The sequence below is a fragment of the Fusarium poae genome, chromosome 2, assembly GCF_019609905.1.
Source record: "Fusarium poae strain DAOMC 252244 chromosome 2, whole genome shotgun sequence".
Taxonomy (NCBI): Eukaryota; Fungi; Ascomycota; class Sordariomycetes; order Hypocreales; family Nectriaceae; genus Fusarium; species Fusarium poae.
Genome location: NC_058400.1, coordinates 406,424 through 420,722, shown reverse-complemented (window position 1 = coordinate 420,722; position 14,299 = coordinate 406,424). Strand labels below are relative to the sequence as shown.

Below are 14,299 nucleotides of genomic sequence, written 5' to 3'. Positions count from 1 at the left end.
TGATTGACTACCGTTAGTTGTGTTACATTCTCTTAGACTTGTTCACCTTACTTCTGCACTCTACACAAGGTTTTCTTACTACAGGCATGCTCAAACCCCGGTTTTGTCGCTGGTGTCTCAGCGAGGTCTGATGAAGCAGGTTGGATCCAGCGACATCTGACGCGGGGTATATGGTCGCCCAAAAGTTCTAAAAATAGATATTCTCTATTCCTCGCAAGGTCATAATATCAATTTCCATACACGTTAATAATAACAACTTTGCATTCCTTGTTTTAACATGAATTCACCTTTCGCCGGTTTCTGCATTTTTATGTCACAATTGTTTTATTACTTGGGGTTAGAATTCATGTACATTTCCGCGTTTGAGTTCACTTGTGTAAACCAGATATAGGGTATGGTTCATCTGGTAGTCTAGAGTAAATTGGCAAAATAACAACTTTTATTATATTCCATCTATTGCTTCACCGGTGTTGTATGAAACTTAGTGAGATGATAGTGTATTCATATAGTATAGATATGTTTTCGTTTTCGACTGACCTGATGTCTAGACGGAAACCTATTTGATAATGATTAATGTTAGTACACACTGAGTTCGTAGAACCAAAAGTTACAACTAATCAACTAATCAAAGTGGAGCATTGATGCTGGGAAGAATATTAGTCCGAGATTAACAGGACCTCTCGCATTTGTATACATGCCTACGATTGGTGGAGTAACTCGCTAAGTGAACTCCTTTTACGGGCCTTGCCGTACATCTGGCTGTTTTGAGTTTAGTATTCTAGACTATTTAGGCTACTTGTCAGTGCACGGAACTACCTAAGAAAAATCAACATTCATTTATTTTTCATTGTCACATTCATTTCACTGCAGCAGAGCTGCGTTTCATTCATTTAAAAGTTTTGGGTTATTGGCTATTGTCAAGCTGCGCCGGTCGTGTACTTCACCTAAACATTCTACAAGTTGCAATTTTCAATAGCAGACATGTCTCATGAAGTAGCCAATGAGAAGGGGGAAGCAGAGAATTCTGCTCTACTGACACCTGAGAGTATCACTGGAGCTGTTTCGCCTAGTCCAAGCACAAGCTCTTTTACTTCTTCTATCGAGACAAGCGAGTCAGATTTCACTTCATTATGGGAGAAGTTGCAGGATGTTTATTCTCGAAACATCGGACTGTTCTATGTTCTGCTGGCACAGCTATTTGCTTCTATTGTAAGAAGCCGCTTTACACCTTCGAGACCTCTACTAACACAATTAGATGTCTATGACAACAAGACTCTTGTCAACTGGTTTTGAGACAAAATTCCACGCTCTTCAGATCATATTCGTCCGTATGCTTGCCACTGCACTTATCGGTTCTTTCTACATGTGGCGTGAGAAAGTCCCCGACTTTCCTTTCGGGCCACGCGAAGTTCGAGGACTGTTGGTATTGAGAGGCATGGCTGGATCTGTTGGTCTTTTCGGTCTCTACTGTACGAATAACAATACTTGCCATAGGAGTTCACGCTGACAAACCGAGCAGACTCTCTCTCATATCTTGACGTGTCCGACGCAACAGTTATCACTTTCCTTGTTCCGACTCTGACAGCATTCATTGCTTGGGTTGCTCTACGCGTAAGTTCCCAATAGAGATCGATAAATACGTATCTCAGGTTGACTGACTGGCTCTTACAGGAACCGTTCACTGTCAATGAAGCTTCGGCAGGTCTCATCGCGTTTACAGGCGTGCTTTTCGTTGCTCGTCCTTCTTTCATCTTCCCATACAACGACTCGTTCCTTTCGGGATCCTCATCAGATAATGAAGGTGCCGCCAAAGGTATTCTTTCGGCAGTCAAGGCAACACCCCATGAGCGTACAATTGCCATTTGCTGCTCCATTTTCGGCTCCATTGCTGCGGCGACAGCTTACTCAACTATTCGGGTTATTGGAAAGCGTGCCCACTCTCTTGTGAGCGTGAACTACTTTGCAGTGTTGGCTACTGTCAGCTCTTTCCTCATCATCACGATCCACCCTGATTTGCAGTTTGAGATCCCCAAGAGTCTCGCTGAGTGGTACGAAGACAGTCATTTGTGCTAAAAGTAAATTAAAACTAACTTACCCAGGGCTATTCTTCTCTCTATCGGGGTTTCCGGTTTCCTGTTCCAGGTTCTCCTCACTGAAGGTCTACAAAGAGAGAAAGCCGGGAGAGCGACCAACCTTATTGTAAGTCGTTTGCCATCAAGTCAATCTCGCCATGTCTAACCCGTGAGCAGTACGTACAGCTTGTCTATGCAGTCATTATTGACCGTGTTATCTGGGGAACGACTCCTCCGCCAGCTAGCTTCATCGGCAGTGGTCTCATTATTGGATCGGCTATCTGGGTGGCTTTGCAAAAGAAGGCTCCCTCAGAGTTGAAGCCGGTGTCTGATGAGGAGAGAAGCGCTGGCCTGGATAAGGATGGGACAAAGGAGGCATAATAGAGATTCCGAGTGGAGGGTTATTTATACCTATGTTTGATACAAGAATATCGTATGTTATGGTTTGCTGCAGATGTCCGTAATAGACTGGCAGCATCTCCGTGAACTCTTACACATCAGTATGAAATTCACAACTCACTCCAGCACCGCCTAGTTTGTTTTTTCCCACAGTGGTCTATCCTGAACAACGCCTGAAGATATCGCTTTATTAGCGTAATAGAAAGGCCATGGATTTCTAGTAATAAACACAAGCATCGGCGTTCCAATTGAAGAAGTCTGTCCTTTGTAGCTATCATTGTAATAATCCGCCTCAAAATGTTACGTTGAAACAGTATTCCAGTTTATTGAAACTGGAATACTTTGGTAGATAATAAAGTCAAGGTTCAATGAAGTCAAATCAAAGTTTTAACGAGATAGAGCACTGCCCATTGCTCTATATGTCCTAAGGTTATACTGTTATTCCACCTCCCGCTTGACCTACTTTTTCTGCTTCTTAAGGCATTCGCTACATGTGCCATCTGGTACGGGCTTCATTTCCACCGTAGACTTTCCACATGCGCCCCACTTGTTCTCCTTTCTACCCTGGCTACACATCTTGAAGTCTTGGCCCTGTCGTTTTTCCCGATCGCACTGGATGCATCTGTAGGAGTTATTGACTTGCTTGCACATGGCTAATCTGTTATGTTTGTCTTTGGAGAGAGTTGATGTTTGTTCTTGAAAATGATGTACGCAGTGTTGCAATTGAGGCAAGACAAGTCAGCGGGAACCTTGCCCGTTTATATACTCACTACTTCTGGATAGTGAATAAAAAATTACCTCTTGTCGGTTTCACGCCTGTGACCTCGTGCTCTGATACATAGACATACATAAAGAATATGATATAATGATTTTACCACAGGAAAATCTTTGTACCCTTATCGATAGAAAGACACGTCACTGGATCACTTATCGGGTTTCTCAAAGGTTTCTAATCGAGCTTCGTTTTAATTGTCAAGTTTTTATCCGTTGCACTTGCATGATTCGCAGTGTCCAGCCTTTCAATAGCTGCATAGAAAGAATTTTGCAAGCATGACTTATGACCCTATGAAATCCATTTGTGCTGCAAGTTTACTGTTTTGGAGTATGTCGTGTCTTCTTGAAATAGTGAAAAATCTAAAAGATTATCTATAGAATAGCATAGTGGACTACACTCTGCTGAACCTAACTTGTCACTTGATGTTCTTGCCAGAACAGTACCCACTAGATAGTTGATTGGCCATCTTGTGCTAATTAAGTCAAGCAAGTGCAATGTTGAAATATATTTGATTACAATCACCATTTGTTATATATTGGCTATGAAGTATATTGGCTCCTCTTTATAGCCTCTGGATCACGGTTTCATATCACTCATATACAAGTTCATGTCAACCTCAAGTTGGTGGTAGCTCAGTGGACTTTTCAAGTGTTATAGTAATTAGGTTCTGCTGTGCTTATATCTGCGCTATTTCTTCCCATGGATTAACTATATAGATATACATAGATATTAATATTTGCGTCGAGGACAAGGAATTATAAAGTCCTCACTTATAGTTAGCCATAAGACCTTAATCAAACCCATATCCTATATCAGTGCATCTCTGATAGTCCTGGAATAGCTCGAATGTATAACGGAAGAAGGCTGCTAACAGTGGAATTACTCAAAAGTTCCAATATCGACTTAATAAGTTAAACTAGTGCTACTAGTTGAAGTAATTTGCATAACTTGACATAAGTGGAATTGAATTTTGCTCGGAGGTATTAGCCACTTGGCCCATTCGCTATTCAAACCAACGATAGCGTGGTATCAATCCTATACATATCTATATCGTTCCTCCTGTTTGAGTCTATGCTGTGTATCAAGGTGACACTGCTGAGACCTTCTTCCCTTGCTGAAACAGGTCCTGCTTCTGTATTATTATTATCACTTGGCATGGTAACATTAGGAGAAGGCCTTTTATCTCGACTACTAATCGTGCGGAGACGACGTAGGGGCCGATTAGAAGCTTCAAGTCTGTTGCGGCGACAGACACGTAAGACAAGTATACGCATTATCGGAATACTGGCAGCCATAATGGTGACCGCGACCTCAACGGAGGACCAGATGAAGATTCCGACTCGAGCCACTGTGCGAGGCATTAGCAATCAAGGTAGATACAAAGAACGTTTGACGGCCCGTAAGACTCACAAGTGCGGTTCTGGCTGCTGAGACCAAGCATCCCGACGCACTTCGCTCCAGCTGCTGCAGCTGCACTGGACTCTTGTTAGCAATTTATCGAACATGAGAGCCTAACAGGACTTACAAGATGCCAAAGGTCAAAGCAATACCCACGCCAATCTTCTCCCGTGTCTGCATCGAAAGCTTCCAAATGATCGTCCAAGCAAGGATACATAGGACTAGATCAACCAAACCTGAATAAGCTGGTCAAATTGATCAGTGGCGAGAAGTCTCGATGAAGCTATATGACTTACCCCCAGCAAAAACATTATAGTATGTTGCAACTAGCGGGTTCCAACAGGTCCCGGGCAGCTTAGAGTGCCAGACCTTCCTTGCTGGCGTGCATTTGACAAAAGAGAAAACAATCACCAAGTTCATAATGATATTCATGGTGATAATGAGAAACCACAGGAACCAGTACTTCCAGCCGTCCTCCAGCCGTAGCAAAGTCAGCGCAAATGACGTTTTGCTCCATGCTGCAGATAAACAAGCAAACAGGCCGTAAACAGTTCCAGTAAGAGCGATTGTTGGTACGTGTGCGGGATTAACTTTTGATATGTCCTTGCCAAAGCCGAGGCTGACATCGAATATGGTAAGACCAGCGGAAATTAAGAGGCATATCTAACGCCAGTGTTAATTGCAATAGTTGAATAATACGGGTTCGCAGCTCACATCGTCATACGATGAGGAGATAAGTTGTACCAAAACCATGCTGAAACTCGGGATAGAAAGATTGGGAGAGCTTACCCAGGCTGCAATGAGAAAGTAATCATCCCACCAGAATCGACGATGACGAACGATCTTGCAATATAGACGAAGGGCCAAAAAGATGCCCGAGAGGAAAGTCAGAGATACAGTGACTATTATGATTGTTGCACCTAGACTGACGGATGGCATCAGATGAGATAATTTGATGGTTTCATTAGGAATGTTGGTGTGATACGTGAGCGGAGGATGTTGGGGAAAAGAAGGGGATCCGGGGGAAGGGGATACAGAAATCCATGATCGGCGGGAGCCAAGTTTTGGAAAGGCACAGTGCTACTCTACCGAAGTCTAATGGTAAATAGCGTTGACTAGCCAAGCCACATCATACCGGACCACCGGGACAAGTGCCGCATTCTCTGTTTAGCTTGTTTAGAAATCCGGATGGTGCCACTGGCCGAAGGTATTTTATTTTAGTTAATAACTACGAAGTGCAAACAAAAACGAAGGGAAGATCTGGTATTTGAGTTTCCCGTCTTTGATGCACAGGCCGACGTTGACAGCGTTACCATACAACTGAGATGAACAATCAGAAGTGCTACGAATATGCACGAGTCAGTTATGTTCACAAGTCTCGCTGCCTAAGCCACACTGTACTGAAGCTAAATGTCGATCTTACTGTTCAAATTGACATTGTCATCGTGTGCAATTGATTGGCTGTTTGAGGCTTGGACAACCACCGCCGAAGCTTCCGGGCAAACTCCGTCCGTGGAGATAATTCCAACCTAACATTGAGTGACTAGCCTGGTACCTGATTTTCCCAGATTGGACATTTGATATAAACCTCTGAAACAGGCCTTAATATTGTTCACCTCTTGAAAATAGATATAAATTTTGCCCCAATTTACTAGGAAGATATTTGACTGAAGTCCATACAGTTCGACTTTTACTTAGAAGTCTGATACCTGCCAAGAAAGAACCAACTAAAATATTAGTCCGACCCGTGATACTCTGGCCATTTGTCCAATACGGTCTTTTCTCCCGTCAACTTCACCTTGATCTTGGCTTGTGTTGGCTCATCGAGCAACAATGTATACGTCCCAGGGTACACAACTAGATCACCATTCTTCTCCCTCCGAGCAATATTGTCCATTGTCCACTGAAGTTTGACGTCCTTTGTCGCACGCGGCTTGATATCATGAGAGCGCGAATACGCTGCAAGTGTCTTTCGTGGGTAAGGCTTGGGTCCAACCTTGCTCTGGATAAAGACCAGAGACACAAAGTCCGAAATGGTACGACCCGTGTTCTTCACACTTAAGTGGATCGGAGGCAAGGGGCAGGTATCTGCATAAGTTTTGTCGCAATCCTTGAGGAGCTTCTGTATGTTCATCTCGATCTTGTGGGATTTGAAGTTGGCTTTGAATGTGGTGTAATGCTTTCCGAAACCGAATGGCAACACTGCATCAGGGTACCAACGGTATGTTCTGCCAGGACTTGACTTTGTAGGTCTCAACTCCATCTCTAACATACCGACTTGTTCTACATACTTGCTCGGGTATTGGGTCAGTGGGAGACGTCCAGCTGGGCTTTTACGACCTGTGATAAGGTCTATGACAGCAGGGCCGCCTTCTTGACCGGGATAATTGACCCACAGAATACTGTTCACACCTTTATCCTTGAGCAAAGGTGTATCGTCAACTTGATCGCCAAGCTGAACCACAACTAACGGCTTGCCAAGCTTTGACAGTTTTTTGAGTAGAGTCAACTGAGTATTAGGCCAGTCAAGATCTGTGCGATCCAGCTCCTCGCCAGCGGCTGACACATCAAGACCACCCAAGTACACAATGTAGTCAGACTTCTTAGCAGCTTCCAGAGCATTGGTAGTCCAGTTATCAGGAACTGAGCTATTCTGTAAAGTCGGGCCCCAAGCGACATTGGCGTTCAACCCCAGCTTCTTGGCAGCATAAGCTGGCGTACGCACATTAGCCGGGCCGGAATATCCTCCTTGCAACTTTGTTTCATCATCGGACCAGAAACCGATCAAAGCTATACTCTCCTTCTTCTTGATCTTGAGGGGTAGGGTGCCGTCATTCTTCAGGAGAACCGCGCCACGTACGGCAGACTGAAGAGCAAGATTCTGAGCGTGCTTGGTGTTCACATCGTCAAAGTTGAGTGAAGCCCATTCTGATTTGTCGCCATCGAAGAAACCAGTGTGAACAAGTCCCTCGAAAAGGCGTTTGAGAGCCCGATCCATAACCTCCTCCGTCAAGAGACCTTGCTCGTATGAATCAGATATATCCTTCGTAGTGGTATACTCACAGCTGGAATCCTGGCCATTCTCAAAGGCGACCTTGGCCGCTTCAGCACCAGTCTTTGTGTAGTTGTGATGCTGCCAGATATCTTGCATAGCGCCACAATCGCTGGTGATCCAGTTGTTCGTGTGGGTCCAGTTCCAGTGCTTCCTCAGTAGAGTTTCTTGAAGGTATGAGTTTGCGCACGCAGGGATCCCGTTCACAGCATTATATGCACACATGATGCTGCCAACCTTTGAATCGCGAGTACACTCCTGGAAAGGACGCACATAGTACTCTGCCAAGTCTTGGGGTGTGATTTTGGCATTGAAGTTGTGGCGCGTTTGACCACCCCAATTCTCAAAATCATTACCAGCATAGTGCTTGCAGGTGGCCACGATACGACGCTGCTTCTTGTCACCTTCGAGGCCACGAACCATGGCTCGTGCATAACGACTGACATGAAGAGCATCTTCGCCTGGTGTTTCGGAACCACGGCCCCATCGTGGATCTTTGAAGGGGTTGACATTGGGCGTCCAGTAGTCTACACCCCCTCCCCAACCACCGTTGTTCCAGGCCCGTGCCTCTGTGCCAATAACCTCGCCAATGTCGTGGATGAGATCATCGTCAAAGGTGGACCCCATGAGAAGAGGCATAGGGAACGAAGTTGCTATGTCATAGGGCGGCTCATCATTGTAGTCATTGCCAGGAGCACCAGCTACACCGTGGAGGGCTTCGTTCCACCAGTTGTACCTTGGTAGACCAATCCTAGGCGCACCAGTCGCGTTGCTATTTGCGTCAGTAGTTGAGCATCTACTAATATTTAACTAACTTACCTGACAAGGTTGTTGACTTTCTCACGTGGAGTCAAGGCCGCCACCAAAGCTGCAGCTCTTTCGGCAGGCGAAGCCCCAATGTCACATATTCCATTTGAACGAAGAGGCTCCTTCGTACAATCAGGCTGTTCATATGGCGCGGCAGCCAATGCTAGGCCTTTCAAAAGTGTGAGTGTAGCAGCAACTTGCAACGCGGACAGCATCATGTCGAACTTTTGTGAGGGCGACGCTACCTTTGGTCGACTCAACAGGATCTTATCACTGAGCTTTTATAGATACTCATTTACGGGGTAGCATGAACACCGTCATCGTTTGTCCCTGTGGGGTTGAGTATGAGTGCTTTAAGGTTGTTTGTTATAGCCGAGCAAATCGCATCAGGGACACGCCGTGACCCAACCTTGCTTTTTGCTCTGATACGACGTTTGATTGCAGCGATCTTCATGCCTGTGTCGCAATTGGGATTGCGGTTCCAAACACAATGCGGGGACATGGTGGTATTTGCGGGCAGAACAATGGTTGGTGCGTCAAATAGCCTAATTCCAGTATTTGACGACAGGTCAACCGCCAACGTCTATAATGCAGCATTTATATTCCATGAGTATTGAGAGTAAGACCTCTGAGTGCCTGGATAATCTATTGAGTTTGTTTATTATTGTCATTGGTTGAGAGTGATTTGTTTTTCTCAGTTCTGGGCTCAAGTAACTAATACCTGCCAGCATAGAAGAAATATACGAGGCTGGTTCCATTTCCAACAGAGTTTTCCCTGAAGCCTGATTTTAGTTCGTGAAAATCTTAGTCTTGACTTGGTTAATGGTTCGAGGTAGTCTATATCTGGCTTGGTCTTCGGGACTTTTGTACGGCATATACAACCATCTCCGCAGAATCGGCAGATCACTCCATGCTTCATGATCATGCATTTAGCCGACTCGGTTTGATGATAATTCGGGCTTGGCATTTGATCAAAATTAAGACCGGCAATAATACGAATCAGAGAAGAACGGCTGAAAGACTGCTGATCTATGAACCTTTACGTTACGTATGCGCTATGTTTTCTACTGCTGTTGTCAAATAATGACAAAATCGTTAATACCTTCTCTACGTCGCGTCATCTGATAGGACTTGAATTTGTCTCTAAGAGATTGATTACCGGTTTTATTCTCATTGTGGTAGTCTCTGTTGACTCTGTCCTACACACGATATGCTCAAGCGCCATATTGTTTCCTTTCACCTTGTCTTGAGGAGGGACATATTCCGGCTAAATATATTTTGTCTTAGAGGCTACATTCTAGTTAGACTTTGTTCTGTTTTGACACTTAGAGATACTATCAACAGCCTGTTGCCTCTCATCATCATTAACTTTTAGTTACAGTATCAGCGACGACCGCGTCTCTGACAATTACAGTTGACACAGTGATCACAGCGTTGACCACAGTCACGATCATGTTTCTGACCACAAACTCAATCAGCTAGCGGAGCTAGGTAAAGGAAGCGTGCAAAACTGTTTCGCAATTCGCCCGCCAATAATCAGAAGTCGTCATAATTCACAAATATGGAATTCGTTGAACACTGGGATTAAAGGCGCCATTCTGAGTAAACAGATTCAAGCAGCAACTGGGCAATGGTTTTAAAAACATACTTGAATCATGATTATATCACAATGTAGAACAGAATGTAAATTCGATGGATACGAAAAGGATCCGAGGCACTGAGAAGCAAATAGGGCAAATAGCAGACTAGACAAAATCCTAAGAAAGATAATTCTCTTACTCCATCTCAAGACTTTGGAATTAATTAAAAACATAAACATGGCAAAACTGCTGATTCTGCACGTTGCTGAACCGTGTGATGTTTAACTAGTAGTTACGAGCGGTTGTATGGCCCACTGGATAACTATGCTGGCTTTGCTGACACTAGCTAAGTTCTGAATTTCAAGCGAGTTTCCAATCATTTAGACGATCGCTGTTTGGAGATGAAAGGAGATTTTATAGGCTGGGTAGACTCAATATTACTGACAGACCCTTCTTCAAGACAGCACAGCCATTCAATATGAGTAACACAAAGTCTGACATGATCTAAACAGCAGGCTATTGGAGAGAGAAATACCTACTTTATTGTTTCTCAATGCAGCGAGTTTAAGAGTACTGAGACTTCATCTAAACTTGAGCTTGGCAAGCTGGAATGCGCCTTTCTTATAACTTATTTGCTGTTTTATGCATATTAAGTCGATCCTTGAATCCCCGTGCTATAAAACTATTCAAATTTAACTCCCTGGTAGAATACAGCAGCAACGCCATGATAAATCCGGCAACATGAAGTCGAAACCCTTATATGAATCACAGACTTATCACGCCTCCACAAGAACTACTAAAGTTTGTTAATGCCCCCAACGCCGAAAGAATATCTGTGGCAATTAACTAGATTACAATCCGAAAATGGATAGATGCCTAGCGGCAATATCCCGGAAACACAACATTACTTACTGGGGAAGTTCGGCTGCCAAGTGGAACCCCAAGTTAACCGAGGATTAAACTTAACTTCACCTTGCTCAGTCCTCAGGGTATTAGAAAAATTGGCCACTATAAGCCTTAGAGATAAAATTACTCGTTGGCTAGCCGGGAGGGGGTGCCAACTAAGCAAGCTTAGTTGGCCACAAAAGTATGAGACAAGGCGAAAAGTGTGAGACAACCCCGCACAGGCTACTGTCGCAAAATCATGACTTTTGCCCGCCAAAACCAATGATTTCTAGGACATCAATCAGTAAAAAAGTCATATATCACGTCCATCAAAATTATGCCCTCACAATCAAATCTGAGAGCTGCTCAGGCCGTTGTTCTTTCACGCCAGCGACTTCGCCGCGGTCTCAATCGTGATGCTGCCGGCCGCCGAAAGAAGCCACTGACTCTTCGTGCTGCTGAAGCTCGATATGCCGGCTCTGCTCGTGCATCTATCGGCCGCATCGTCAAGAGACTTGAGGCTGCGAATACCGTAGATTATGAGGATGTTGTCGATCCTAAGATGGGGCGCCCGCGGCAACTCACGGATGAGGAAGAAGAAGCTATCGTGTGTTATATCATCTGGATGGAAAAGTCAGGCCTGCCTGCCTCCAAGTGGGAAATAGAAGATGCAGCACTTACTCTGCGGCGCCGCCGTGATCCTGATGCGAGACCTGTGAGCAAGATGTGGTACTCTCGCTTCCGCGATGATCATCCTGAGCTTGCGAAATCGATATTGAAGTCGAGAGAAGCTTCGCGTGCCGAATATGAGGAAGGCGGCGTTGATGATACGAAGGAGTGGTTCCAACGCCTCAGCGATGTGATGACGAAGTACAATATCGGTGCATCAGAGACCTGGAATGCAGATGAAGCAGGAGTTAGAGTCGGAATGCTACGAGATAAGATGGAATGCCTCGTTGTACGCACCAAGAAGAAGTCAGCAACAGAGGTATTTTCTCCGCAAGATCGCGAGACTTGCACAGTCATCGGCTCAGGCAACGCAGCCGGCGCAACAACGCCCCCCTGGCTGATCTTCAAGTCGTTGCCAACGCTTGAGTGGGCGTTCATTGAAGGCGATCCTGATATGCGCTTCGCTCAGTCAGACTCGGCATTCTCAAGTGCGGCGATAACGCTCGAGTGGGCGAAGCACTTCAACCGATGCTCGTGGGAGAAATCTGCTACTGTACAGAAACGTCAGCTTGATTTTTGAAGAGTGGTTTGGGTGTAATGAGCACCTTCAGGATACAAATAACCGCTTGGTTACTCACGATATGCCTCCCGCGGCGAGGCCTGATGATGAGGCTGTATGGCGGCTGCTCGTTATCGACGGCTTCACAGGCCACGGCTCATTCGAATTACGAGAATATATGATAAAGTTCAATATTCTCGTAGCATTTCTTCCGCCTCATTCAACGCATATACTCCAGCCAATGGATGTAGGCGTATTTCAATTCTCTGAAGGAAGCGCATCAGAAGAAGCTTCGTGAGGCGTTGCGGAAGGGAAATCTTACCTTTGGCCGGCGTGCCTTTGCAGGAGCTTTTCAGGTATGTGCCTTCTTAATCAGCCTTCACCGAAAAAGGCCCCTTTTCTCACCAAAATCAGGAGATCTTTAATGAAGGCTTCACTGCCGCTCACATCATCTCGGGCTTCCAAAAAACGGGCATCTACCCTCCCACAGACCGACCTGCCATAGAATATCTTCTCAGGAAGCAGCTCAAGAAGAAGAAGACCTTCACGCCTGCTCATTTCTCACTTCTTCCCTCAGATATGCGATTTCACGCCGCTTCCAGCACCGCCGAGACCATCGGCGAGCGATATCACGATATCCTCAGTTCTCCTACGCTCGCAGGGCTCCGGCACATTCGCAACATCGTTCATGAAGCTGTGGTGCTTGAGGATGTTATCAAAAAGTACGTGGATGATCGAAGAACTCGCATCGAAAAGCGGTATCACGAGAGAAAGCGAGGCCGCCGCGCAAAGACTGTCTCTGACCTTATTCCTACAGTATCGCTGCAAGATCTGCGAGATCAACAAGAGGAGGCTATCGCCGACGATAAGAAGAAGCAACATAAGCAGGGTATACGATTCACACGATCTGTCATCATCAAGGAGATGAACCGCCTCAAGGATGAGTGGCGAGAGAATAAAGAAGTTATCGTCAACGGCATACCAAAGAGGCTGCAGTTCAAGCAGTGGTTGGAGCACACAGGGAAGCAATATGACTATTTATCTATGGATACACAGCGTTCACAAATGACTCAAGCACTGAAAGAAGAGACTGACGGCTATATGATAGATACACAACTCCCTGATGATGTGCGTGAAGCTATCCGCAAGGCACAGTATGCCGCGAAGCCCCTCAGCGCCGTTGATCTCACCGGCCTCCCTCACAGTGATGATACGGTCACTTTCAACCTCACACAAGCACACGAGCACGAGGAAATGGATGAAGAAGACGAGATTCTTCCTGTAATTGAAGTCGCCGGCGGCAGCGAAGTCGAGATGCCCTCATCGCCGCCCTGTGCACCTGACTCTGAGTCATCACTACCTACACTTCCCTCAACTCCTTGTCCCTATCAACACCACACGCAGCTTCATGAGTCACTTCGTGATATCATCAGGGGAATAAGAACGGCACAAGAAGATAGCCTTATTGGCTAAGAAAACAGATATACGGCACATTTTGGCAGGGAAGCTGTTTCCCTTGCCAGAGCATCACCAGAGCCGTCGCAGTCATTTCTCCCACTCTGAAATAGCCAATAAATCAATAGAAGCTTCAAACTACGCCTTTTCATCAGTTTGAGCCTATTTTGACAAGATTTGAGTGTCATTTGATTGAAAAAAATGGTATTTTGGTGCAAATCACGCCAAGTGGGCATCTTCCGGGATGTCTCACACTTTTCGCCTTGTCTCATACTTTTGTGGCCAACTAAGCTTGCTTAGTTGGCACCCCCTCCCGGCTAGCCAACGAGTAGTAGGCCACTTTATGCTCTTTAGACTATAGGTCTTAGACTTCTTATTTTTATAAACTAAGACTTAGGGGGTAATTTTTTCTACTACTCACTAGTCAGTTTATATGTGTTAAAAGTGCAGAGAAATATAGCGATTAATATGAAACTACTTTTCTAGTACTTACAGGGTGCGAAAGTAGCTAGAAGGGACAGATTTATATCATACTGATATGCTATCTTCAAATATGAAGCTCTGCTTAGACCTATGCTTGTGCATTTATTTTCTTTACTGAGACTGGCACTTGTTAGTATGCAATTCTTCTGTGTAAGGGTTATTGGA

The 14,299-nt window shown here is 45.1% G+C and overlaps 3 protein-coding genes across 3 annotated transcripts; 1 reads left to right on the top strand and 2 right to left on the bottom strand.

The window, feature by feature from the left end:
* Window positions 1-981: 981 nt before the first annotated feature.
* On the top strand, window positions 982-2,453 carry FPOAC1_004056 (uncharacterized protein; the record flags this gene model as incomplete). Its single annotated transcript, XM_044848611.1, has 6 exons — window positions 982-1,209; window positions 1,256-1,469; window positions 1,520-1,611; window positions 1,672-2,048; window positions 2,100-2,199; window positions 2,247-2,453. The coding sequence occupies 6 exons, from the start codon at window positions 982-984 to the stop codon at window positions 2,451-2,453; spliced, it is 1,218 nt and encodes a 405-aa protein (XP_044707321.1).
* Window positions 2,454-4,253: 1,800 nt separating this feature from the next.
* On the bottom strand, window positions 4,254-5,583 carry FPOAC1_004055 (uncharacterized protein; the record flags this gene model as incomplete). Its single annotated transcript, XM_044848610.1, has 5 exons — window positions 4,254-4,594; window positions 4,657-4,721; window positions 4,772-4,889; window positions 4,941-5,307; window positions 5,359-5,583. The coding sequence occupies 5 exons, from the start codon at window positions 5,581-5,583 to the stop codon at window positions 4,254-4,256; spliced, it is 1,116 nt and encodes a 371-aa protein (XP_044707320.1).
* A 796-nt stretch (window positions 5,584-6,379) lies between these two features.
* Window positions 6,380-8,721, bottom strand: FPOAC1_004054 (uncharacterized protein; the record flags this gene model as incomplete). The annotated part of the gene is made up of 2 exons (XM_044848609.1): window positions 6,380-8,468; window positions 8,516-8,721. The coding sequence occupies 2 exons, from the start codon at window positions 8,719-8,721 to the stop codon at window positions 6,380-6,382; spliced, it is 2,295 nt and encodes a 764-aa protein (XP_044707319.1).
* Window positions 8,722-14,299: the final 5,578 nt, after the last annotated feature.